This window comes from Temnothorax curvispinosus, unplaced genomic scaffold (genome assembly GCF_003070985.1).
Source record: "Temnothorax curvispinosus isolate PA1 unplaced genomic scaffold, ASM307098v1 QBEX01007285.1, whole genome shotgun sequence".
NCBI lineage: Eukaryota > Metazoa > Arthropoda > Insecta > Hymenoptera > Formicidae > Temnothorax > Temnothorax curvispinosus.
This window is the reverse complement of record NW_020217065.1, coordinates 1,008,612-1,036,487: the sequence shown is the minus strand read 5'-3', so window position 1 is coordinate 1,036,487 and position 27,876 is coordinate 1,008,612. Positions and strand designations below refer to the sequence as shown.

General features: G+C 32.2%; 2 protein-coding genes across 4 annotated transcripts; one reads left to right on the top strand and one right to left on the bottom strand.

The window, feature by feature from the left end:
* Positions 1-1,182: 1,182 nt before the first annotated feature.
* On the bottom strand, positions 1,183-18,832 carry LOC112456857 (SEC23-interacting protein-like). Of its 3 annotated transcripts, none has more exons than XM_025019620.1 (9): positions 18,493-18,832; positions 7,687-8,130; positions 5,538-7,345; positions 4,781-5,269; positions 3,900-4,077; positions 3,376-3,800; positions 2,598-2,964; positions 2,159-2,486; positions 1,183-2,083 (listed from the first exon to the last, which is right to left on the bottom strand). In XM_025019620.1, the coding sequence occupies exons 1-9, from the start codon at positions 18,617-18,619 to the stop codon at positions 1,828-1,830; spliced, it is 4,422 nt and encodes a 1,473-aa protein (XP_024875388.1). In that variant the 5' UTR covers positions 18,620-18,832; the 3' UTR covers positions 1,183-1,827. The 3 variants fall into 3 exon arrangements, with proteins under 3 accessions (XP_024875388.1, XP_024875389.1, XP_024875390.1); XM_025019621.1 differs by having other exon boundaries at positions 3,900-4,050; XM_025019622.1 differs by lacking the exon at positions 18,493-18,832 and adding an exon at positions 18,109-18,179.
* Positions 8,940-17,757, top strand: LOC112456859. The gene is made up of 11 exons (XM_025019623.1): positions 8,940-9,633; positions 10,586-10,668; positions 11,553-11,644; positions 11,709-11,855; positions 11,979-12,111; positions 13,000-13,212; positions 15,393-15,499; positions 15,605-16,218; positions 16,694-16,850; positions 17,048-17,177; positions 17,277-17,757. The coding sequence occupies exons 1-11, from the start codon at positions 9,335-9,337 to the stop codon at positions 17,639-17,641; spliced, it is 2,340 nt and encodes a 779-aa protein (XP_024875391.1). The 5' UTR covers positions 8,940-9,334; the 3' UTR covers positions 17,642-17,757.
* Positions 18,833-27,876: the final 9,044 nt, after the last annotated feature.

The following is a 27,876-nucleotide window of genomic DNA, read 5'->3' as shown; positions in this document are numbered from 1 at the left end:
AAAGGGCATATTCATATGTTAATATTTTTTCCCAGTTTCATATCTTATAAAAATAAAAGAAATTCAATGTGCAACAAAAACCTGCATGTTTATAAAATTTTTAATTAACCTAGTTTTCAAAAATGCTGAATGTACTCTTCTGAAAGTAAAATAAAGCGACATTTTTTAATAATTTGTCATATAATTTGACATGTATAAAATTTACACATTTTTATATTCAATTTACTTATGTAACTATTTTATTTTCTAAAGTTTAGGTGCATCTTAGATCACAGTTATATTAATATTAGTGTATTAAAGAGAAGTATATGGACTTTACTCAACATCTATATGGTTTCTCGAATCTTGTTATAATTTGATAAAATTACGGAAAGATTGATGTACAACATGACGTTTCGTGTGCATGATTATTCGCGTGACAATACAGGTTCAGCCGTACGTATTAAACACCGTCACGTAAAAGCCGGCACTTAATTTCCCCGCGCAATTATAGCGTATGCGGGTCACCGTGAAACGTTTTCGACCGAAAATTCCACATCGAAAGATTTGAAAGAAACATATTTCAAAGTCAGTCCGGCTAGATGGTGAGGATATAAAATAGCAGTCGATCAGCGACGTCAACTTTACGGATCGTGCCCACAGCGGCCACAGTTGCATGTCGAAAGCGTCGGCCGTGCCTTTCGGAGCCGCCGAGAAGCCACGAAGTACCGCGAAAAACTTAGTTTTGCGAGGACGATAAATCATCTTGAAATTCGCCGGGGCTGACAGGCATGTAGTTTTACGAGGGCCTGCACGCAAAATGCAAAGCAGTCTCGAACCTGGTGGGCTTGCACCGCAATTAATTAGCGTTTCGTGATAGCCGTGCATGTGCCGAAGCGTTCTCTTTTTTTTTCTAGCCCTGCTAAAGCTGCTTGCGCGATAAGGTGACGCCATATTCGCTGATCCGATTGAACATGTAACACCATTTTAAAGAACATATCGGCACTGCCTGACTGCACGATGTTGAGATTACTGAAGTTGAAGTTTCTCCATAATTCTCTCACGTGTCGCTATACATACCAGACATGAACTTGAAATTAATACTGTTAATATCAATTAAAATACCTAACGTTATTTGATAGCACAAGAATAAATCTATAATTAAATTATATGAGGGAATGACATATATAATTGACAGTAATATAAAAGAATACAGTAATTTATTAAAATACGCGCGTACATAAGGATCAAAATCGGTATGTTCATTATTTGTTCAAGCAGATTATAAAAGTTTATATAATCTATTATATCTTTATCCGACTAAATTGTAAATCGTGTGTACACACGTTATTCCAATTGCACGTTCTCATTTCCATATCTTTCTTCTCTATAGTTAACATTCCAGTACATATTTTCGATCATACAACCACACACAGCCTAAGTATCAATAATACATATGAATATGCAAATGAACCCAAATTGCAGTGGAAAATTACCGATCATTCTACGTACCAAAAAATCGAAATATTATTTACATTATTTTGTATCTAATAACTAATTCGCTACAAATTAAAGTTTGTCCGAAAAATTGATTACATATAGGCCAATTTTTTGTGCAATTTATATTTATATATTGTTGAATAGTGTTTTAATAAAATTTACAGATAGTGGAAAAACACTGTAGATACAAAAGTTCAATTTTTCTGCATTGCGTCTTCTTTTTTAACGTCAGGCGCAATGTCAACCTAATTGTTCCATTTTTTAAATATTGATTAAAAGTAAAATTAATTATTGTTTCAGTACAAATTAATCTCGCAGCAAATAATTATGCGAAAAATATTCTACCGATCAGGATTTCGGTACAAAACCAGTCTTAGGCGGTGGACCAACAGATTTACTGGACATAGGCACTGTAGGGTCTACGCCTACATCAAGCGATGTTTTTCCATTACTTGCACTAGGTGACAGGGTAGATAAATTCAAAGATGGAGAAGGAGATACTCTCTCAATAGACATTGACTGCTGAGGAAGTTGCGCGTCGGTTTGAATACCCCTAGTTCCATATATTTCCTTCAATATCAAAAGCATAGTATCTTCGGATTCCCTGAAACAAATTAAATTATAAATCAGTGGTGTGCATATAATGGAAAATGTTTATCGCAAGGGATATACGACTTACCAATAACAGATATGGCTTGTAAGAGCAAAAATATATTCATTAATATATTCGAAAGGCGCTTCTTGAAGAACGTAATCTATTCTTCGACCACCGTTAAGTCTTCCAATTTTTAAATCGGCACCACTATCGTCGTTGTTATGTTGATCCAGTACGCTCGGCGCGTTGTGTAACTGTTCCTCGACAACTTGATCGATTTCGCGTTCCAGAGCTTGGTTGTCTGGTTTGTGAAATAAGACTAGTTGATAGACAGAGTTCCACGTGTGTCTCACGGAATCGATTAATTTTTGTTTCAAATCCGCTCCGACACGTGCCATCGTTTCCTTTAATTCTGTAAGTCATAAATCTTAATAAGCGCACACAAGTTCAATTTAATTGCTTATAAATTATTATTGCAAATTATTACGTGAGCATTCTAGATAAATCAACTAGTTGTATTCACCTAAATGCATTCTCTTCCTGCCTTTATGATGCGGTATCAGCATAGGTCGGAAATTGCAGGCTTCAGGATTAATTAATGATTCCACTCGATAAGCTACCGGATCAAACGGATGAAAGATGTTGAAGAAAGCCGGACAAGTAGGCAGAGTGAAATTTTCTCCGAGAGTGTCAATGCCTCGGACCGTTACGAACATGCCAATCGGACTGCCGAGAGCAAAGAAGGCACACGGGTGAAAATTGAGTTGCGGATAATGTATGTAAGGTTGGCCTGTTCCTGCAGCCCCCATTACATAGCTAACTCTTCTACTAAGACGCTTCTTAATAACGGCCCCGGGCATTGGCTCAATAAGCCCAATACTGTCATTTTCCTGCAATTGCAATAAAGATTTTATTGCCTAAATATCAAAAATGCAAAAGTATTCAAATTATTTATAAGATAAATTAATTATGAGATTGAGTGATAAGATATATAAAGGTCCCCGCACACAATGAAAAATATAAAGAACAAGGAACATATATTAGCGATTAGGAATAAGAAGTCAGGAATAAAACTGGTGTAGCATTGTATGATACACGGCTTCCAATAGGTTAAAAATCTATTGCCTATGCGCTATTCCCTGTTTCTGTTGCCTGTGTTTTTTTTTTATTGTGGATCCGGTTTTATCCCTGATTCCTTAGTCCTAATCACTAATATCTGTTCTTTGTTCCTTATATTTTTGATTGTGCAGGAGCCTTTATAATCCCTTTTATTTCCTTATATTTCTTTTATCACTACTCACTTCATCATTGTTCGTATCGTCTTCATTTTCTTTCTCGGATTTTTGATGGCACAATAGATCGAACATGATTAAACTACCCAATGAATGACCGCCTAAGTATACTCCTCCATCAAAGGTAGGATTTCTTTCTTTGAATAATGCGTGCAATCTGTTCATCTCACTTCCGACTGTTTGCATAATAGTTTGACAATATATCGGACTAGTATAGAAAAGTATGTCCAGCAAAGTATCGTTAGTAAAATGTCGCAGTTTCGGAATACTTTCCAACGTGATAGCTTGCAATTTCTTATCAATTCCTGTATCGGAATGAAGTGCTGTATGCCAGGAGATCGGTAATACTTCTATTCTATTTACATCTCCTTGTTCGCAAGCAGTACGATAATGTGATTGTACCAATTGGAACGATATACTTCGGAATTCTTCAACTGTAATAAAAAATTAAACATTAATATCACAATTTGAATTTTATAAATATAACGGTAACTAATTTATTTCCAATTAATATTATATTTTTCACAACTTACCAACTTCTTCTACAGTGCGAAACTTCAGATCGCAAACGCTACCGATACCGTGAACGAGAAATAGAAGATGATCTACTTTCTCCGATTCACCTTCATCTATATTGAATTCGTCGACTCCTCTTTTAACAACTTTCGGTCTACTTGCAGAACCCTGTAAATATGTACTGTCCTCTGAAGCCTGTAGAAATTAGGACTCACCATATCAAACAGAACCATGCGTGCAATGTTAAAAAACCATATTTATTTTAAATAATAAACGTAATTTATAGGAGAAAATAAGATATTTAAATAATAGCAGCAATGATGCTTTGCAAAATAAATGAAAGATGTGCTAATAAAGTGATGTTGTATATTATTATGTGTTGTTTTTAATTACATATACATATAAATCAAAAGCTGTATATATAAAGCTCAATAATTTTAAAATTAACAATATGTGTTACATAAAACTAAAATAACTTAATTGCAAATTACGTTATTTTATATATGAATATAAATGATGTGAAATGATGTGAAGCAAAGCATTTTTAATAAGATTGCATTATAAAGAGCATAATATTTATTTTATTTTAAAAATATATACAAAATAAAATTTATTTACATTAAAACAAACTATAATATTTAAATAGTATTAACATTTTAAAAAAATGATAAAAGAATAAAATCATGTAACATTTGTGCAATTAAACATTGTACTTTAATTCTTTTGTGTGTTAAATTGTTTAATTTATTTTTAAAATAAAACTTTTATAATTAAGTTTTAATTAAATATTATATGCACAAAATATACACTCTTTTATTTATTATCAAACTTTATTTGCTATTCAATTTGTTATATATAATTACATATTATGTTACATCACTTATACTGTGTTACTTACAGTGTTATTTCCCCAAGATCCTGTCGCATCGGGAGATCCTGTCGGTTGTAGATAATGAACCTGCACTATAGCGCTATGGAAGATAATATATTCTCCATTATTTAATTCAACTCTTCGATTCCAAGTGTTCGACAGACATGCTAGTTTGTATTCGTCCTCAAGTTTCGCAGCAGTGTTCTCATTATAAGGGACGTATCTCGCTTCAGCTGCTTCCTTGAAAAACCAGGAACATCGCCTAACTTCGGTAGATGTTCCAGTCCAGTAGACGGGTGCTCTTTGACGACGTAAGATGTCAACATCGTAACGACCGCCATCAGTAGCCACCGTGGTTTCAGGCGTAATGTCGCTCGAATTATGAGCTTCTTCTAGCTTTAAGCTGTCGTGCATAGAGAATGGCAGCCATAGTGTTTTGCTCTCCACCTCTTTGCGGTAAAACCAGTGGTGATATACTGATCTGTATTGCATTCGTTTGTCAGAAGATCCAGAGGCCTAAAAATATCCTTTTTGTAATTCTCTGTATAGCACTATATAGCTATGTTTCAGACAATTAAGAATAAATAAATCATAACTTAATAATTTTATATAATAATATAAATACATGTTTAAATATGTGTAAAATTGTATTAAGAAAAATAAATATGAGTTAATTAGATGAAGAAAAATAATCGATCATTAATATCTTGCATTTAATTATAAAATTTTGTAAATATTTTTGCGTAATTTTATAAATGATGAAAAACATGGAATGTATCCTTACCCAATTTTGAAAACTCGGTGGCACGGTATCTGGTGTGATGCGATTAGTTGGCGAATTAACTGACATTTGAACAGGACTAAGTGTGGCTGATCCCGTCGGTTCAGGTATTGACGTTGCTACCGAGACAGCAGGCGAGGGATATGCGGTATTATTTTCTGCAGGAATAGCGTAGGGTTGTTGCAGCCCGCTGCTACTTCCGTAAAACGGTGGATTTTGATATGATTGCTGTTGAGGAGAACGTTGGTCGTACGTATGTGGAAAACTCAATTGTTTAGGCAGTTCATTCGCGAATTGGGCAGGATTGTAAAATACCGGCGCTGATTGTTGGGTGGGAGCAGAGTATACCGGTTGGTTGGGCGCGGTATATACCGGCTGTGTAGGTGCAACGTTCAACACCTGCGATTGACAAGATTGATCAACATTCCAAAACGGTACTTGAGAAGCCGGTGAATCGATCGCTGTAGAACTAAATGCGAAATTTTCTTGAGCTTGCTGCGAATTATTTGTCACGTTAATTACTGGTTGTCCAAATGAAGAATTTGTACTTCTTTCTTGAGACGAGAAACTCGAGAGCTGATTCGGTTTTGCTGATTCAAAGAACACGCTTTCTGACTGTTCCGTTGGTTTCGGTAAGTTGTAGAAATCGGCGGAAGGAGAAACTTTCTGCGGAAGTTGAACGGGCGATACGTAGTTTAAGCTCGACTTTTGCTCTGCAGGCTTGTCTGTATAAAAGGTGGAGCTTGGCACAGATACCGATTGCACTTGATAATGCTGTTTAGGCGGATGTACGTTCGACTTAGCCGCTTGGAGATCCGTTACAATCGGACTGTTATCAGTGGTATGTATTTCCGGGCGGATCACAGATTGCGCCGCTGGCTCTCGCCCAAGAAACACGTCACTCCATGTGTCACTTCCAGGTTGAGCGACTTTCCCTTGTACATCATTCAGCTTCGCCTCGTGTGACTTATCGATTATCTCATTTGTAGCCTTTAGCGCGTCGCTTTGCGACTCGAAAGATTTCACTAATTCGGTAGTGACGCTGGATGCAATTTCGTCAACTTCCGAGGAAGCTTCGGAGGTTGCTGCGCGAGAAGAATTTTCTTGCTGTTCCGCAAGTAAATGTTCTAATTTCTCCGTTACCTTGGCTGCCGATATTGGCGTAAATGTGGCCTTGGTTTCCCCGGGTATCAATGTCGGTTTATACACAGATTCTGGGGTCGTCCCGAGGGTACTGCCTTTCGAAAATTCCGGCGGCGAGTTTAGATTAGGGTTCTTAAGCACAGCTATTTCTTTGTCGAAATTAGATGTAAATGTCGATGGTAAATCCCGGTTTACATAAGGAGCGAAGCCGGGAAATGAGACGTTCGCCGGAGTGTTCTGCGGCGTTGCTGGCTCCAATACTCGTGCAGGTATCGGTCTAGACGATGATGAAGGAAATTGCGCGGACACGGAAGAACTTTCGAAAAATGGATTTTGATTTGTAGACGTTACAGACGAGTTGTACGACTTTCCTGTTGTGACTGGACTGGATCGAAATGAATTATGGAGAGAGCTGTTTCGCGATAGCTGCTCAGACGTTGGAAGTTGTTCGGGCAAAGAACTGGTCTGCTGTACATTAGAATTGTTGCCCTGCACCAATCCCTCCGATTTATACGGATTCAAAATAGTTGGTGGTGCGGATACATGTTGAGCCGGTAAGAACGACTGTAATGCTGGATTCGGATATGGCTTTGCGTTGTTAGATGTTAGATCAGGCGGTGGTGCATACTTCAAGCGTCGTTGGTTACCAAGTCGATAAGACACGGGCGCTTTAACAAGAAATAATAATTGTTTGTGATTAAATAATATACTTGAAACATTATTACATATACATAACATCATTGCATACATAGTAGAAAAATTATACATCAAATAAAAATGAATTATACATGCGTGTATAAATAACACGTAAACATAAATTAAAATTAAAATTGACCTTAGAGTTTATTAAGATTTCTTGGAATTTCGTTATATTATAATTCCATACATCAAATGACTTATTGTGTTACATAAAGTAAGAATTTAAAATTTGTTCCTAAAATTATGTTCATATTTATTAAAATACGATTTTATTAGTTATAAAATTTTAATTATAATTTCAAATATTTACCATAACCGGGTTGAGCTACACTGGGTGGAGCTACGGGCTGAGAAGGGTTGGGTACAGTAGGACCGAAAGCAGCAAATCCTGACAAGTTTGTACTTCGAGAATCCTGAGGATTAATTGCTAAGAATCCTGGTATTTCCGACTGAGAACCTTGGTATCCTTGCGGCGTTATGTAAGGATTAGGTTCGTGCGTCGTTCCGCTAGTGTTCTCGGGTGTCTGACTTATTTGCGGTTCCAAGGAATCAGATTTAATTGATGACAACGACAGGTTCGGTAGAGAAGAGAGAATCGATGTGAGATATCCTGATTTTACTGGCTGATTCGCCGTATCCTTGTTTTCTTTCGGCTGAAATGATGCATTCGTGAGAGAATCCTCGTTCGTCCTTGATGGGGATTGAGATTGGATATTGGCCGGCTCTTGTCTTATGAAATTTTCGAGCTCAGGATCTGAAAAAAGATTACTGTTTACTTACTTAATCTAAAAATGTCAGACAATACTTTATAATATGTTAAAGATATTTTTCTGGTATTTTTTTGTTTAAAAGCGTTACTTCTAGTACAATTTATATGATTTTAAATACATTTGCTCAGAATACTCGAAATATATAAAAGTATGTACATTTATACTTCTACTATTATTAAACATTTTGCAATATAGAGATTGAGAAAGATATTGAAGAAAACAATTTTATAACGAAAATAATTGTCTGCGTAATATGATTTTAATATTAACATTATTTTTTGATAGAATAAATGTTTCTTTTTTTTTTACAAAAGGCTAAGTTTTCAGAAGTAAGTACGTCACTTAATGACTTTTAAGTAATCAGATATAACAACGTGTTCATAAAATATTTCTTTCGACTGGAATTCTCCTGCAGATTATTCACGAACTGTCAATATTGAACAGGATACAATGAACGCAAGACCAATGGCGAAGATAATGCAGACAATGAGGATTATTCTTACTCTCTTATGTAGTTGATTATGTAGTTGATTATGAGTATTTTGATGGACTTTGAATTACCAATGTTTTTGTGATGACACATGATTTATTTATGAATCACCCCTATTCACGTGTAAGAGTAAATTACAATTATAATAATGTTTATTGTATAAAATAAGAAATTTATGAGTTTTCTTTATTATAAATACACAATTGATTACGATAGTTTTCAATCATTTCTTCTCGATAAATTCCAATAAAATTATAGAAAACAATAAATTTCTATATAAGAATTCTATCGTATGCCAACGATTGATTTCGCCTTCAACAAAGAATGGAAGAAAATGATAAAAACGATAACATTTCTCTCGGAAACTAAAATGTTAAACGATAGGTTATATAGGATATGAAGCGATAAGATTTTTTACAAATCGTATCGTTTCCTATCGTTTTCTATCAATTTTTTTAAATCCAGGGATGGTATTTAATGTAATACACAAGTATCGTGTATCAAAGTTTGCTCATAACGAGACACCTACGATTGTGCAACAACGTTAACGCCCAGATTTACTTTTGCGTTCATGTTATCGTCAATGTAACCGAAGACATGTTACCTCTCTGTAAACTTACGGGAACGAAACTTTATAAGTAAGCCGCACATTTTTGTGTCGAGTCTTTCGTTTGAGGTTTTCCTTGCGGCCACACAATATGGAATTACGTGCGTTCCGACTTTTTGTGACGTGCTACCTAACTTGCATTCTATGCAGAAATGCAATCGGTGGATCAACAAATAAAGTTTTCCCGTCAATTAATAACGTTTTTGAATCGGATGTTGTGAGAATGTCTGAGAGAGGCAATACGCAAATTGAGCGATCAATCGAGACAGAAACAAGACCAGATGGGATTACTTTGAAGAATGATTGGCTTAAGCTTGAAACTCCACTTGTGGAGGATCTATCGATGAAGATAAGAAACTTGAACGATTTTAAAATTGCAGAATGTTCTAGGTATGTTATTAATTTACACAATACACAGAAAAAAGAAATATTCTTGATTTGAAAATATCTTTAGTTTCAACGTTGGAAAAGTTGGAAATCTTGAAATGAAATTATATTGCGCTAAACAAAGAAAATTTTCTTGAATGAAGTTATATTATATAGTTCAACCAAGAAAAAAGTGTTGAAATAAAAAGTTGATACTCTTATAAGAAGATGTAGATTGTTTCATATATTATGCAAGATTACTATAATTTTCTTATAAGAATTTCAACATTTTAACTTTTTATTTTAACATTTCTTTCTTGGTTGAACTATATATGTATAATGAGTTCATTCAAGCAAGTTTTCTTATTCGTTTAACGCAATATAATCTCATTTCAAGATTATATATTCTTGCGTATATATGAGTATAAACACTGTTGATTTGACACTTCTTTTTTTCTGTGTATAATAAAGATTTATGCAATCCAATATAGATAAACCAACGTATGACTTCATCTTCCAATCATCGTGGTTCTTCTTCTTCCTGAGAGCCTTTTTGGGAGAGTTTTGCGATTATTTTACTTTCCCTCTTTAACCCTGTATATGGAGGGGTAAAAACCACAGTGGTGTAAGTCAAATTTTTAAAAATATTTCCTCGTGTGCATAGAATGGCATAAATGCAATCTGTACAATATATAAATTGCATCTATGCACACGAAAAAATATTTTTAAAAATTTGACTTACACCACTGTGGTTTTTACCCCTCCATATATACACACATACACACACACAACACACACACACACACACACATATATATATATATATATATATATATATATATAATACACACACACGCATGTGCTTTATGCGTAATTACAGCCATTACATCTACATTAGCAATATCACGAAGAAGGAAAGCCCTGTATTGGAGGAGATTATAGGTTCATCCTCAAACTCAAATATTTTTGTTAAAAGGTACTGTATAGAAGAATTGGGAACTGGCAAAGGTTTTGAAGATATTAATCTTGTTTTGTCATTCGCCGATCAGAATGGAGAAGGTAATAATTTTAATGTAGCGTAAATAATGTAATGCAATCTAACGTAAATTAACTTCTTGTTATTAATAGGCTTGTTCTTTTTTGCAGAACTTCATGCACGGTTCATCTCTCTTCTTTTTCTTTTCACGTTAGACAGAAAAAGAAAAAATATGAACCGTGCAAGCAGTTCAGCTAAATAGAACAGACTTATAGTTACTGACATTGTTTCTCTTGTTCAATTAAATACTGACGTAAACAGTTTATACAAATTACGCTGAAATTGCCAATTAGTAATTTCTAACCGCACATCCTGATAGTTGATGACGCACAATTAAATATTATCTGAAATTTTCAAGATAAGACTACAAATAACATGACGTAGATTGATAACAGTAACAGGAACCTTATTGGTCATATGCTAAATAACTACATGTTCTGCAAATCGATTTAAGAAGTATATTTTTATGCCAATAATCGTTAATATGTGTATCAAAATTATTAATGTATCAAATGTACCTACATTACAAAACTACATTATAAGCATTATACAAGAAACGGTTTATTCAATTTTTTTTACATTTTAAAGATTATTAAGACACAAATGTATATTTAAAATATACAAAATTTAAAGTAAATACAAAATTAAAATAAATTATATAAAAATGTTACGAGTAAAATTATTTACAGAATACACACAGCATATTAGATAAGATATTTTATAAAATTTAAATATATTTGTTTATAAAAAAGTTTAAAGAATATGAAGAAAACTGGGCAAAAACTAACTAATAATATTATACAAACGTTGTTTAATATAGATAAACATTTAATACATATAAATTTTGAAAGCAATAATCTAAGGAAGTTTTACATAATTGCAATAATTATTTTTTATGTTATTTTAGATCATTTTTCCTTAGAAAATAGTTCAAACTTAAGAATATCAAGACATGTATCTATCAATGATACAAATTCAACAATTTTAGACTACTGTCAAGTAAGTTATTTTGTAGAAATCTCGTAAATCTCAATAAATATTATTGCATATTTAACATTTATAGATCTATCTTAATTTGGATTGTGACATCGCAAACATAGAAAGAAATTTGGTTATTCGAAACGACGAATTTTACTCGAATTCAAAACTTAGTCGACAAAACATCGAGATATTCAAAAATTATTTTTCGAATACTATCCCAAAATTTTCGGTAAGTTATATAAATTAATATTTCTACATTAAATAGAAGAATAAAAGAAAAAAATAATTAATTAAATATATATGTTTAATTAATCAATCATTAGTTATATATATATTATATATATTTTTTAAGAAAATAGTGCATAGGATTAATTTGAGTGGATATACTGAAAGTAACTTTCAAACTGATGTCAATGTAACTGGAATTGCAATCAACATTCTGGGAAATCTTACGCGTGCAGTTCTGATAACACCTATGTATACAAGTGAGTAATTCTTCTTTCTTATATACTTTTAAATATTTAAAAAAATCTTTTTTATTTAGAGAATATTTCCATCCAAATTATTTTATACAAGAAAGATTTGACGATCAATTTTATATATGATACGCTCTAAACAGTTTCTCACATTTGATCATTTGACGTTTAGGATACCAGTAAAGCCATGGTATACTAACTAAGCAATGCAACGATCGATATCGAATGTTACGTTCCAGTAGCATGATTCTGAACATATGTATGGTATTGATAGTTGCGATATAACCAAGAATATATTGTTTATTATAACACATGATTAACTAAATTAATTAATATAATGTAAAAATGCTTATTATTCTTGTCATTAATACGGTGATGAATTTGATATAGTCTATATTACAATCCCTTCTACTTAAAAAATAATTGTTATGTAAAAAGATATTATCAAAAACGTGAAACAAATTGCAGATTGTATTGCATTAATTTTTTTATTTATACGCGCATTTTTTCTATTAATAGATCAATTCAATCATATATGTATATATAGGATTACTGTCGTTACACTCGGTTTCGTTTAACCTTCATACATCAAGGACAGTATCGACCGGGTGATTCCTTCCTATTCATTACGTCGCACTAACAATAAGTAATTATGTCACACAAGAATTAGTTTCTGCATTCTTTCATTGATTTATAAAGTTTTTCTAATTCTAACCAATACACGGTATATACTTCATACACGAAATTCTTATAATCAATAAGTTCAGAACAAGGCAAGAGAATATTTTATCGCCAAATTGCGATTCTTTCATTGTCAATCAATTTGTCTTACCGTTCAAACCAATGATCGAGTTGTTTAATTCAGGAATAATTTTCACTTCCAATGCACTTTAACAGACAGAGTAGAGAGACCAAGAATAGTGATGTCATTGGGAAGTACATACAACACGAAAGGGGTGGCTATCGGCGCGCGCAACGTTCCAGACAGATGGTGCCTGAAGCTAACGGGGGTGGAAAATTCAAAATACAACTTCGACGTGACTGCTTACTACGGGGCAAATGAGGAAGATAATATGAAGGATGATATTATTGACCCTAACTTCACGAGTGGTAAGCGGAATTGCAATGCGTGGTGTCAATCATGTGGCGATTTAATAGCGTACAAAAAATAAAAGCTTATTTTTTACACATAAATGCATTTATAAAAATATTATATTTAACACATTCACTGCCAAGCATATTTTACATGACTTTTCGTTCACACCAATTGAATTATTTTTTGTTAAGAAGAACAATCAAACATTTAATTTATAATAGTAAATTTATATAGTATTGAATTGCATAAAAATATAATACGTGACATATTTATTTGACTTGATTATCCCATAACGGTTACCGATGACCGACAAAACGTAAACGGAAAGTTCAGTAGCGGTTACCAGTGACCATCATAACGGTGAATATGTTAAAGTATTACGCGTATTCATTTTTATACACAGACTATACCATATAAATTTTACAATATACATGAATTGCTGTACAGATTTTTTACGAAGATTTAGAATTTAGTTCTTATGTGTGTACAGTAGATCTCCCATATGACACGGGTTCGTATAACACAACGAAAACATGTTAATATTTGTTTTAAAGTAAAATAAAAAATATTTTACATCTTTAATATTTATTTTACATTTTTTTACAATAAATTCTTACATCTTTTATAAATATGTGTTTCCATATACATTGCAACATACCTGTATTACATGAGTCACATATATAGATATAATCTGTGTATGTGACTGGTGTAATACGGATGTATTCATATAACACGGAACGTATTTCCCTGTGTTATACGGGAATCTACTGTATGTGTGTATCGACTGATTTATTAATTACTGATTTATTAATTATGAAGCTCTTGATATGAAATAACTAAAACTGTCTTATACATCAAGGTTATATTTTATAATTTATTTTATAACTTACTATAGTCAATCCATAACCAAACAAATTTCAAAATAAATAATGATAATTTGAAGATATTGTTGAGCTAAAATTAAGTAAATCTCATAGTGCAAAATAGCAATTGTGGTTCAAAAGAAAAAAACAAATGAGTTACATACCAACATTACTTCATAATTAAACGCAGACTCGTACAGAAGTACAAATTAAATGAAACGTTTCGCAGCTTTATCACGGTCACACATAATGCTCGAAAAGATTCATACATTGTCACATATATATGCGCTGCTTCACATAAATCATGTTTTCATTTTTTTCGTAATAAAAACAAAGTAGGATTACTCACTCTTATCTTTGCACGGGTAAGGCCCAGTTTCACAAATGTCGGTGAACTTGTAACCTTAGATTAACTTACTCTTCGTCTCTTTCTAAGGGAGACGTTAGATTCGCGCACTCTCGCGCAACTTCTAACTTCCTCTTAACACGGCAGCCGTCTGACAACTACCAATCCGTTAGTTTCTGGCTCGGGGATACCCGAGATTGCGCAATTTACTCGCTGCTCTTTGGCCACGAATATCTGTCTCTCTCTCTCTCCCCCTCTCTCTGTCTCTTTTTTATTTTTACTCGATTCACACTCTGACGCACGTCAGCTTGCACAGGAAGTAAAGTGATCTCGAAAAATTGCTTGTTTTGTTTTTCAATACAATGTTTGGAATGCAACTGGCTAGACGCTAGAAGAAGCGATTATTTCCGATCGTAAAAAGACATGTAATCAAAAATATTGCTTAGAACAGAGGTTTGAACAACTACTCTCTCGCGACCATTGAATTTCTCGAAACGACGCCAATGCTATTATTATCTGCAATTCTATTTTTAATTAATCTTCCTAGTATATCTTATTTTCTTCTTATCATGCATTTTAGTAAAATTAACCACTGTTTTGAAATGGCCCATTAATATTTCAAGTACCTAGTTCTTTCGCATGAGTTTTTAGAGTTCTATTGGCATAGTTTTAATTTTGTGTTTTTATAGTTTTTAATTACAGTTTTCTAACAAATGTATAATTAGATTCTAATAATAAAGATCTATTATTTTTAGTTTTCTTGACAAAGAAAGTTAAAAAGAGTTTCACAATCGGATCTTTTACGCGTCTAAATAATGAAATTGAATAACCTTTATAGAAAAATGTTACTTCTGTCGTTTGACAAACAGCACAATTTTTTAGGAATCAATAATACATATTATTTATCCGATCGGATAACGTATAAAAAATATGTTATAACATGCATATCTATTATTGTAATTTTTTATTTATTGTTTTCTTTTAGAGATTAATAAAAATGAGAATATGTATGAGATATTAGATGAAAAACGTATCACAACACAAAGCAAAGAATCGGCTATAATTAACAAAACTAAACTCGAATTAAACGAAGTAAGTTAATGAATAAAATTTATTAATTACAACATTTTATGTAACATGCAATTATAATTATTTGAGTATATTTTTTTGTAATTATTAAAATTGTGTATTTTATAGGAAACTCTCAAAAACACTCACAAAAACAATAATAGCGATTCACATTTAATAAGTTCTACAATAAATGGAAAGCAAAAATTTATATTTGAGAGATCAGCAGAAATTGTGGATTCAAGAAGAAATAATGACGAAATAATGGCAGATGATTTTTCTGATATATCACTCTCCTCGCGTGAATCTACTGCAACAATTGATAAAAACATTATCAATTTTGTTCTACATAACAATTCCTTGATGAGTTACGGTGAATTTAAAATTTTACCAAATGTGTCAAATATCAATATTATGAAGGAGCAAAAAATTCAGTCGCGATCATCAGAAGTCGCATCGTTAAATGAAGATATCGATGCAAAGATGATATCCGTCAGTGAGACCGTACCAATGCAAATAGCGGAGAAAAATAGCGATGAAAGTGAATTTTCAACAATTAACGAGGAACCTTTCGAAAGAAGAAAGATAATGCTAGAATTAAATCCCAACAGTAAATTGATTGCTGCACCAGGAACAACCCACAGAATTTTTTTTGATGCGATGAATAATTGTGCGCTGCCGGTGAGATATGTCATACGAGCGAGAAGTTCACCATTTAGAGTCTACAATGTTCAACCAATGTAGTAAGTAAATCACTTATTGTTAGTAAAACTAAATGAAATAAGGATTAATTTTTTAGAAGCTAATTAAATAGCTTTATAACGAATTAAATATTAATTTCGACTATTATTTAAGTTTTTCTCATTAATGTATGTTAACTATTGAAACTATTAAATGAAAATGCACGTCTGTTTATGCAATTCCCACGTCACGCTGGCAAGCGTAACCTCAACATTTCAAGAAGAGTGTATAAACAACATTTACGGATTATATTATAACAACATATTACAACAACATTTACGGATATATACATATACGGATCATATACGGATAGAACCATAAATGTTGTTTGTTCACTTTTATTCAAATGTCGTAGATTATTCGAAATGGTAAAAATTGTATTAAAGGCTACATGATAAATACGTTGAGGAAATTTCGAAATCATCAAGGCTAATATCGCTATTTACTACGAATACGTTTATAAATTTGTATCCATAGCATGTGGCTGTATCCAAGGCAGACAAACAGGGTAGCTGTAGATATTCTTGTACCATTGAGTAGCCAAGATACTGTCAATACGCTTACAGTGGAGATTGTTGGTACGGAAATTTCGGAGAAAACAGTATATGTTTACGTTCAAAATGCATTTTCTAAGGTACATATAAAAAAAAAATTAATTTTTACAGAAATTTTTTTTTTACGAATTCTTTGACACAATTTTAGAAATGGAAATTAGAAAAATAATATAAAATTAATTATACTCAATATAACGTTCTAGTCTTACATTTGTATATTTCCTGTTTATTATTACTATATAGATTCTATATTATTTGTGACTTTGTTTGCATTTAGACCTTTGATACAAATGTAAAGCCAAAAATTGAGTATTCGTTTAATAGCAACTGCGCCGGTAAGCAGAGCAAAGATCGTTGTGAAAAGACATTTTGGAGCGCTGATATAACTGCCGAAGCTTATGACTCAGGTAATCAATGGATTGTGTAATAGTATAAATGAGTATATGATAGCCATAATAGTAAGAACGTTTTTGTATAATTTAATCACTCACAACTTCTCTATACAGGTTTGAAGCGTGTAATATCAATTCCAAGTGGGATATATCCACGTACTAAATATATAAGTGGCACGAAAGATCGTATAACGTTTTATTATTTGTCAACATGCTGCACAACAACAGCTGTAATTACAGCGATAGACGTATTTGAAAACCAGCATACTCGTACTATTAACGTAAACGAATGGGACAATCTAGAACAAGGAGAAATAGCAGCTATCGTACTTGGTGCGCTACTACTTCTTTTTCTTATAATACTTCTTGTTATTGCAATAGTTTATTGTGTTCGTAAAAGGAACAGTCACGATCTACCTTACACACAAAGATATGGATCTAGACAGCCTCCTGCACGATCCGAAAGAACAAGCTTCTAATAATGCTTGTAGGAATCAACTAATGCTATTATCATAACCAATCATATTATAAAAACTGTAAATGGAACTGCCGATGTATTATTCACAATGTGTATATAAATAAAGTATTTAATTAATTTATGTGTAAAATCAAATTGATGCTATAACCACTATGGAGTAATGTGTATGACTTATCCATGTGTATGACGTCCATATATAAAATTAAAAACACAAGATACCTACTAAAGAACTCATCACTTTCTCAATTTTCCAGATAAATCACTCAAGCAATTATTAAAGAACACAGCATAGAACTACACTACACACTTGCTTGATAGACTTTTCAATGGTATGCATTTTGTAGCTTTTGCAAATCTATGCAATTTTATTAGAATAAACTTTTATCGTTTAAAGCATCTTTTATAGTTTAATTACAGACGAATTTGTGCATGGTCGCAGTAAAAGCATACGTAAAAAAACCATCTTACACGATGTCGGTTGTATCATTATGACTTCTGTGCATATGTTTTATGTAACTCTGAAAACTGTCTAGGTTGGCTTAGGAAATACGAACATTCCATACTGGAGTCAGGGACTTTCATCGCACGGTCTTTTTCTCTGTATTGCCGACAGAGTAAAGGATGATGGAACAACAGATGTTAGCCTACGAGTACATATTCTGGTCATATACAAAAGCGCGATGCTGGGGAGATCAAACAGCGAGATGAAATAAACGGAGCAAGAGACTGCTCCTCATGAAGCTTATTCCGAAATCGATCCATTAGCCAATTCTCCGTGTCGTTAGGTCATACAATATGCAAAATTTGCAGACTCCTGTGCCCCGCCCATAATTTTTCGTTGAATAAACTCACCGTCTCGGAGCACGGCTGGTGTCGCGGGTGTGACTGGTACCAGTAATGTGTTCTCCGCGTCGAAAGCAAATTCCGGACCAGCGGCGGACAACAACGGATTTTTCACTTTACGCGATGTGCCGTTCATGTTCACTGCGATGTCGAAGCTAACACCGTTTGCGATGGCACTGACATTAGAGGGTGTTTACCCTTTACAAGAAAAAACAATCACCTGAACTGTATATATTTTCAATTCCTTCTATGAAATATAAAGCTGCACGATTTTAGCGTCCACGTAAGCACGTGCCTATCAGTGCCTATCGCAGCAACTTTGACAGTGAGAACGTTGCACCTATTCCGTGAGCTTACAGGAAACGTAATTTTCTCGAGACTTCATCGATAGGAAGTTTTGCGCGTCACCAATTTTACATTGGTATCGTAGCTTCGATATGTGTTGAAGATGGCGCTAAAGTCCGTCATTACATGCTTGTATAGCTGTTGTAAAAAAAAAAAATGTTTGAGTCAATACTGTGCACTGAAAATGAAGTTTTATCGATTTTTTATAAATATAGAATTATTAACAGAAAATAACGTACAGCAGGACTGTATGGCACTTAAACAAATTATAATATTACACAAAATAAATGATAACAAAATTCAATGTTGCATTAAACAGATTCTACATTAATAATTACAATAATAATTATTTTTTACATATAATTTTTTTATTTATTTACACGTTTCTTAAGTAATTGCATCAAACGATTAACACTTTTAGCACTTTACTCTTCTTTCTCTACTTGGCTATCTGATATGCAATCTGATTGGCTAAGCCATATTGTGATCACTCTGTCTAGCGTGAAGTATACGTATATTTCATCCTAGAGTATATACGCAAGAGCAAACAGTATATATATAGGAATAACTTTTTTATGGAATATACTAAAACTTTTTTATTTTACTTTTTTATATAAAATATAAAAAATTTTACGTTAATAGTTATATAAAAAATATAAGGTATTTTAGTGTTTCCAACCCTTAAATTTGTTCAGAACTCAGCATTCTTGTTATATCCTTTTAATTATTTTTTATTTTTTATTTTAATATAATATTATAAAGATATTGTGTAACAGTATATCAAACACAACGTGTTTAATAAAAACACGACAAACTCTTAGAAATATTAATATAAAATAATACTAAATTACTTTTAGGAAATAATATTTTTTTAACTATATATTTTCACCAATTATAGTTAAAATTATTCAAAGCCATTTGTCATCATTAATTATATAGATATGTGAACTTAGCAACCATTGATAATCGCAATCTCTGTTTCGTCGGTAGCTAGTCTTGATGGAAACTTCAGCTGTGTGTAGGTTAGATCGTAGAAATATAATTATTTTATTTACGATTCTTTATTTAAAATAACATCAATCTTCTCATTAAAAAGCAGAAAATTAAACACTTATATTAAATTTTAACGAATCTATAATTATTAAATTATATACAAAAAAATAAATTATAATTTCTTTTAAAAACCATTACTTAATAATTATGTACAATATAACGTGCATAACGCTTTAAAATGATTTTTGTTTATCAGAATGACAAAATTTGCATCTAATAATAAATATATTAATAAATAACTATTGTAATTATATTGTTTTAAAAATTATCGCGTATAACTACAAAACGTTTTATAATATTTTTAATTATGTACGAAAAAATATATTTGTTTTGAAATATATTTAACTCTTAATTTACATTGCATTTAATTACATCATTTCTTTGATAAGTATAAGTATACGATAGTTACATCTATGATATTTGCAATTTATTAGATTTGCATCATAGACGTATATAACGTTTATGATTTGCACATAATCTTGAGAAAATATAGTATAACGCATATAGATGAAAAATTTTTGTTGGCTATCTTCTTCCATCTAATATGTTCAAAATAATATTTCAAAAAGACACAGTTTGATCACATTGATGATTACGTTTCGGTTGTATAGGTCTTCATTAATCGAGAATTATTTTAATCAACGTGCTTTGACTTCCGTAGGCTCATATCGCAAAAGATTAAACACCGGAATCCGATTTTCGATTTAATCCTTTTTGGCAAGAGCTTACACGAAGATGAAGGCATTAAAACTTCAAAGCGCGGCGTAATTAGCAGCATGTGATACAAGTGCTATAGATTTGCATGTCCCTTATATGCCAAGCGAAATTTTAACCCTTTACGCACCCATGCCTTTCCTAGCAATCCGATTAAGAATATAATTCTTGAAAAGAATACAGTTTGTAAATTTATTTATTATTGTTTGAAGCAAACCATTTACAGAATAAATTCTTTCTCTAATTTATCATTATTTTTATCTAGTTCAATTTAAAATAATTATTTGAAAACAGTATATTTTAAAAATTTTATAAATATATTTAACCAGAGTACAACAGTTTGTATATTTCACTAAAATTTAACATATTTTAAGATTAAATTTGTATTACCTCTACAAAAGATAAATGTCTCAAATAATTCTGTTCCAGAAATTAAAACATTAAAAATATTAAGGAATTTAAAACTATTTATATATTGTTATACATTACGTGAAGAAAAAAAAATATTATTAATAAATTTAAACAATACTTGTATAAATGTTACTTAAAATCGAGGTAAAGCAATGTATTAGCAATAATGCTACTCTTTCATAGACACACATAGCTCATACACCAGTCACGAAATTACGACACGCATAGGGTCGGCAAAAAAATAATATTCTTTGACCCCATGTCGTTAGTCGCAGATGACATCTCTAAATATCGCTCGGTCGTGCATCCCTGTCCGCTAATCTATCTAATCTGCCCCAAAATGAAATAGTTGCGATTCTTTCGATGGCACCCTTTAGATGCATGTTAGTGGGAGAAAACACTTGACCCGACTAGGAAGGGTGGCCTCTGAAGTGGTTTACAACAGGGGGATTATATTTGGGACAAAGTGATTGTCAGGGTACGATCATCGTCTCTCTAACTGGTCGTTTTAGCATGTCCTTCGAGCCTTTAAAAATCGACTTTTTTAAGCGCTTTATTTATAGTTCTTCCGAATAGTTCTTTTTTCAGAAATATGTATCATTGACTACAATTATTAATAATAGGTAAACAATTAAGTTACAAAGCACCATTTATGTCAATCTCTTTAAAACAAAATCTAACCAAGGACTATCCATCATCGTTCCATGAGATACTCATAAAAGTGCCAGCTACCTTTTAACGAGAATTCTCCATAAAAGTTTTATGAAAAAAAATTTCCTTTTTTATATGTGCATTAATTTAATGCAAATTGTTAAATGTTATCTTAAAATTTATGATTTTATAATAACAGATATTTCTACGTACTTTATTATTTGTAGATACGTAATTACTAAAGTACACATTTCTCCATCCCAACAAAGTATTCGCTCTGTAAGTCACTAAATTCCATCAAATTCTTTCGGTGAACATATAAATCTGAAAATATCAAATATTACGTATATACATAGATATGTATGTGCAACGACGTTTCACGAATATATCACATGCCTGCGCGAACAATAAGAGTCGCAACGTTCCTCCCTCTTTTCGCTTTTTTGGCTCACCTACGCATCTCCACCCTCCCCCTCCCCCCGCGTTCTTCTGGGTATCCAGGCAGAACGAGGGCGGCGCGGCGGCGTAGAAAGCAACGGGGATAGGGTGCTGACTTTTATTACTCCGTCTGATGTTATGAATGCGACCTGTTCGCAGCCCTTCGAGCGTACGTTTCCCTTCCGTCGTACGTCCTGCATAGCGGTTATGCTTTTTACGGCATGTATATTCGTGGTCATGATTAGTGACAGCTATACGAACGCGCGTGCACACAATCCCCATTTAGCCAAATACCAAACATCCCCCAAATCTCGATTATTCGCCGCAAGAATATGAGTTGCAGATTATACTTGTAAGCAACGTTATTTTTATATTGCATTTTATCTGTGGCAACACAATTAGAGAAAATTTGTTTTTAATTTTAATAAAAACTTTTAATTCCAGATTTCCATTTTATTTAAATTTTTTATCAAATAATACAGAATTTTTACTATCTCTTTAAATTTTAAACATTTTGCTTCTTTGATATCAATATTATTTAATTATTTTTTCATAATTTTATTGTATCATATAAATAGGAAATTGAAGATAATGTAAAGCCAATTTTATTGCAATATTTTAGGTACAACAATGTACTTACTGCGGTATTTAGGACAATGTTTAAAAAGTATGGACATATCATCCATACACATTTATAGCCAATTAGCCATAAATAGACGGATATTCGTAAAATGTCATATTATTTTTTTGTATCATTTTTTGAGGAATTTCGATGGTACGTTTTAATTTCCATAAAAACTGAACAAAATCACAAGCACCACTTTAGTTATATGTATGAAAACATTTATCTTTGTCCTTCAATGTTTAAATTAATACGTTTATAAAATACAAATAATCATGACATGTTTTTACATAAAATTATCAACTTCATTATTATTGGTATATAATTATACAAGATAATATTTAATAACACTTGTACTTTATCATAGCATTTATACATAATTGAGCTATATTCTATATAACATATGACACCTTATGATGACTTTATTTTAAAATACGAGTAAATTAATTGTAATCAAGTATTTGAAATATTCATGATTTCGATACCGTTTATATCCATTGCTAATTAATATGTGAATAAGATAAGCGCTATATATTACAATAAATTGTTACTATAGTCGCGAATACGAGGATGATCATCGAAAGTTATGATATCAATGATGACTTCAAATGTGCAGGTGCAGCCACTGCTAGACACAGGCTAATCGTTACGAAAATATTTGCACGCTTCACCCTTCACCCCTTAATAACGCGATTGTCGCTCATGCTACTGATCGATGCGAAACACCCGCATCTGGGAAGAATATTGCAATCATCAGTTGCAGCCAGTCGTTTCGCCGCGTAATAAATTACACTCGACCATTCGTTGTCATGTCCGCAATGCTAATTAGATGCTGAAACGGGCTACAAACGTTCGAGATTTCTGTAATCCTTGAACTATTTTGCAAAGCATTTTGTCCCTTAATTGTATTGTGCGATATATGCTGAGATCGTTGAAATTAACTGACAATTAATTGCAAACAATTTGATTTTTATTAACTTAATTTTTATGTTCGCATGTTTAATTATTAATTTTTTTAAATTTATTCTTAAGAAAGAACGTTAAAACATATTGTTTATTAAATTCTAATTATTTATGTTAGAACAATTAATTTTTATGGTAACATAAGCAGTTAAGTCTACATTATATTAATTGTTATTTATCATTAAAGAGAGAATCAGTGCATGAATTTGAACTTGTATATGCGAATTGCGGATTCCGGAGATTGCGCATTTGATAACAATCTAATGGAGGAATAAAGTAAAGATCACGTGTTTCGAATGTAGGAATGCTCTTTGATCTTGTCAGGAGATCACGCACGATAGTGCTCAAATCAAATATATTTTTCAGCGTGTTATCTATTGGTATTATTAATATTATTTTATAAACTTTTATTGCTAATATAAATTTCTGTCTTGCATTTAACTGAATTATAACCATTTGTCAAAAATTTTTAAGTTACTGTAAGAATATTTATCTTATTATTTTATGTAACTTTAAAATTTTTAATAAAACATAGAATTTTCTATATTTATTAAAAAATGCATTATTTTTAATTTTTTGTTTAATATGTCATTATAATTAACTCAATAATAAAATGTATATTATAGTACGTGTAATAGTGTAATCGTTGATTCCATCAGGACAAATATTCGAGAAAGGAGTGAGTTGTGAAAATATGGAAATTTGAAGAGTCGGTGGCCGGTGATGCGCGTGCAAATGGCGAAACGATGCTGGATATACATCCACGTACACATCACACTGACGATTTTAATATCCGCGAATGATAAACAAAGTGGTATCTAACGAAGTGGATAGAGGCGCGCCGTAATAAAATTTGCGTTGCGCTTCGTCGTGACCGAGTCGAGGGGAAAACACCACGAGCGGTTTCCTCCGATTTCAATTACCCCGAGCGACTGGTGTATATGGATGCCTATGTTTGAGTAAAAACGCGAAAGGCTGAGGGAAACGTCGAGAGTCGCTTTGCAATACCAATTTGTCATTCGGTCGACCGGAATATTGAAATCTGCTTCGCCATATTTCTGAATGTCTTGAAATATACTCCAGCAATATTGCGTTTTTTTAGAATCTTTAGTAATAACGCCATTTTAATTCTGTATATACATATAAAGTTTAGAGAATTTACTACACTTAAACGTATATGTTTCGTTCTTTAGTTTATCCGTTATTATTGCATAACGAGAAGTATATTGTGTCACCAATTATTACAAATAATATTTTTATATAAATTTAGTTATATTACATTGTTTGTGTAAATATTTCGAGTAATTATGTGCATGTTCTACAGATAAATTAATTAGCTTACAATATGTCCGAACCTGCAACTTCAAAGATTTGCATACCACTTTAACTGAAGCAACGTAATTCGGTCGTTTTACTAAAGTGCTCATGCGTTTATATGAATTTCGTCCGTCAAAGAAGGTTCACGATTAAAACTGCGGTTAATCTCATCCAGCCCCCGCTTAGCCGCTCTCGTAACAGCCGCTCTTTAGCGTTGCTTGGTTTTATTCCACTAAAAAGCCCACCTGCGAGTGAAGGACGCAGAGAATAACGCAGAAAAGGAGGAAACAATTCAGTGAGAGAGGGAGAATGGTAAAAAGAGCAACAAATATAAGCAAAAGGGCAATGAGAGAGGCAAAGAGAGAGAGAGAGCTTGGAAGAGAAGAGATGCAAAGAAAAAGGAAAGACTAGGTACACAGTGAAAGCTGAGAGAGGACGGCATAAAAGAGATTTCTTTTATTATTTTGTCTACACACTTCACATAGAAAATGAAAATATTAATTTTGTAAAGCAGAAAAAAACGGGCGATTAAGTAATCTAGAAAGATTTTCATAACGCTTAATTCATTCATTATGAGTTGTATATTTTATCTCGTTACTGTTCTATTTTTCTGCGCATAAACTGCACAGGATTTGTATGATATGAATATAACGTAGGTTCGTATCTTTATTTTATTTTTTATATTATAATAATACTAAATGCAGTCTTCGAAACATATAAGACAAACATATAAGCAGCGTCAGATTATTTAAATGTTGGTTAATTTTATAAAGGATTACAAACATACGCATTAATGAAACAAGTGTAAAATCCCGTGTGAAAGACTGCACGTATATGAGTGTAGTGATTTAGACAGAAAGATAAATATATGGAAAGTGCGATAAAGCAGATAGCAAGGCGGATAGATAGACGGACAGAGAGGGGGTGGTTAACGAGATAGGGCGATAGAGAGAGAACGAGCGAGTTTACTGGAGGTAGGGTGAGACCCCACAAAGGCAGTGGGGCTCTTTTGATTCGCGAGCTAATTGGAATGCCGCGGATGCCAACGACGATGGAGCAGGGGGTTGGGATACCCTACGCCGGAAAGTGGGGGCTGCAGGGCTCTTGCAAGTCCCGCTGTAACCGAGGGATAGGCGGAGCTTATATCTCGCACAGGGTTGTAGCGCGAGATATCGAAGCTCATCTCGCCTTCGTTCTTCCCTTTCACCTCGTGACGATTTCGATCTCATCGTGCAGCTTTATTTACGCACGAGCTTCTTTGTACGGCGATTCATTGGTTTCTAGGAATTTTGTAAATTATTAATTTACTTGGAAACAAAAAGAAAATAGAAGAAATTTTAAATATTGTAATTATATAATTTTATTTCTTTTTTTATTTTCTTGACCTTTTAACTATACATCTATTTTACGTCAAAAATACAAATAATTGTCAAAAAAATTTTAAACTATGCAATGTATATGTGTAAAATTAAAAATTTTGAAATATATCTTATTATTATTATTGGATTGGTAGACAAAAATATATTAAATAAAACTGTCGCGTTATTTTCTTTAATTGCATTGAAGAAACTAGTCTAGCTTGTCATATAATGACTTTTTACCTAACTTTCTTCTTTAATTTAAAAATTAAAAAATCAATTTAATAATTTAAATAAAATTATTTTATTAATTTATATTTCGAACACGCATATACATGAGGATTTATGATTTACCGATAATGACTTTTAAAGTATACATAATGATGTTAATTATGGAGAGGAACCAGTAATAGTAATAACAGTCATATCAATTGATTTCGAATAAATGGAATTTGTGATAAAATGGTGCATTACGGATTGATTGATATCTTTCTCCATATCTCCGTAATGGCGAAGTCTACATGATTGTGCATCAAGGGCTTTTTGTGATGCTTTGACACGGGTCCTATGCTAATTTATCACGGTGACAATGAGGCTTCCGCGTAACGAGCGAATATTAGTTACTAACAATCACCCATGTCAAATTTTTATATTGGATAATAGTACGTGTGATGCAATTTATATGTGTATTAATAGTCTTTCACAGATTTTATAATAATGCAATATTGTACTTTCTGTGACTACTAAAATTTCAAGATTATTAAAGATTAAGAAATTTATATCCGTCAATAACTCTATCAAGTTTTTATTTTTAACATGTATTGCCTTTGTAAATTCTTCCTTATTATTAAAAAATAATGAGATGTAACCATACTATATGCTTCTGCACATATTTAGTAATATTTTGTTCATATAATATATACCATGAAATATGTTATACAAATTCCAGATTTATTTGCATTCTTTTGCAGATGTACCATCTGTTTATTGCATAAAATATTTAATTATGTTTTGTGAAAATTTAAATTCCCGTCACTGCGCTTGTACAATAAGCAACATCTACTTTTGGCGTGCTGACGTGTGTAATAAAAATATTAAGTTTATAATTGAATAAAGCATAATCTTCCAGCATGAATGCGACAGAGCGTTATTAATATTTAAATAAAAGCTTCAGTCAAAGCTACTCTTTTGCGCTCTGCTAGTTGCATGAAAAGCTACTTCTTCTTTTCCAACACGAGCGGAGCGAAAATTATTCGAAAACTCATATAAGATATAGTAATTCTTTCCGCTCACATTATCCGAAATTTGAAATATTATTCACGTTTCATAATTACAAAATATTTTATAGTAAATTCACATTCGTCTAATTTAAATTTTTTGGCAATATTAAATTTCTGTTGAATAGATAATATTTACGTGGTGTTATAATTTATTTTACTTTTAAATATATAATGTACATAAGAAAAATCTAATATCAGTTATAAATATATTAAATAATTATAAATAATAACATAAACTCAG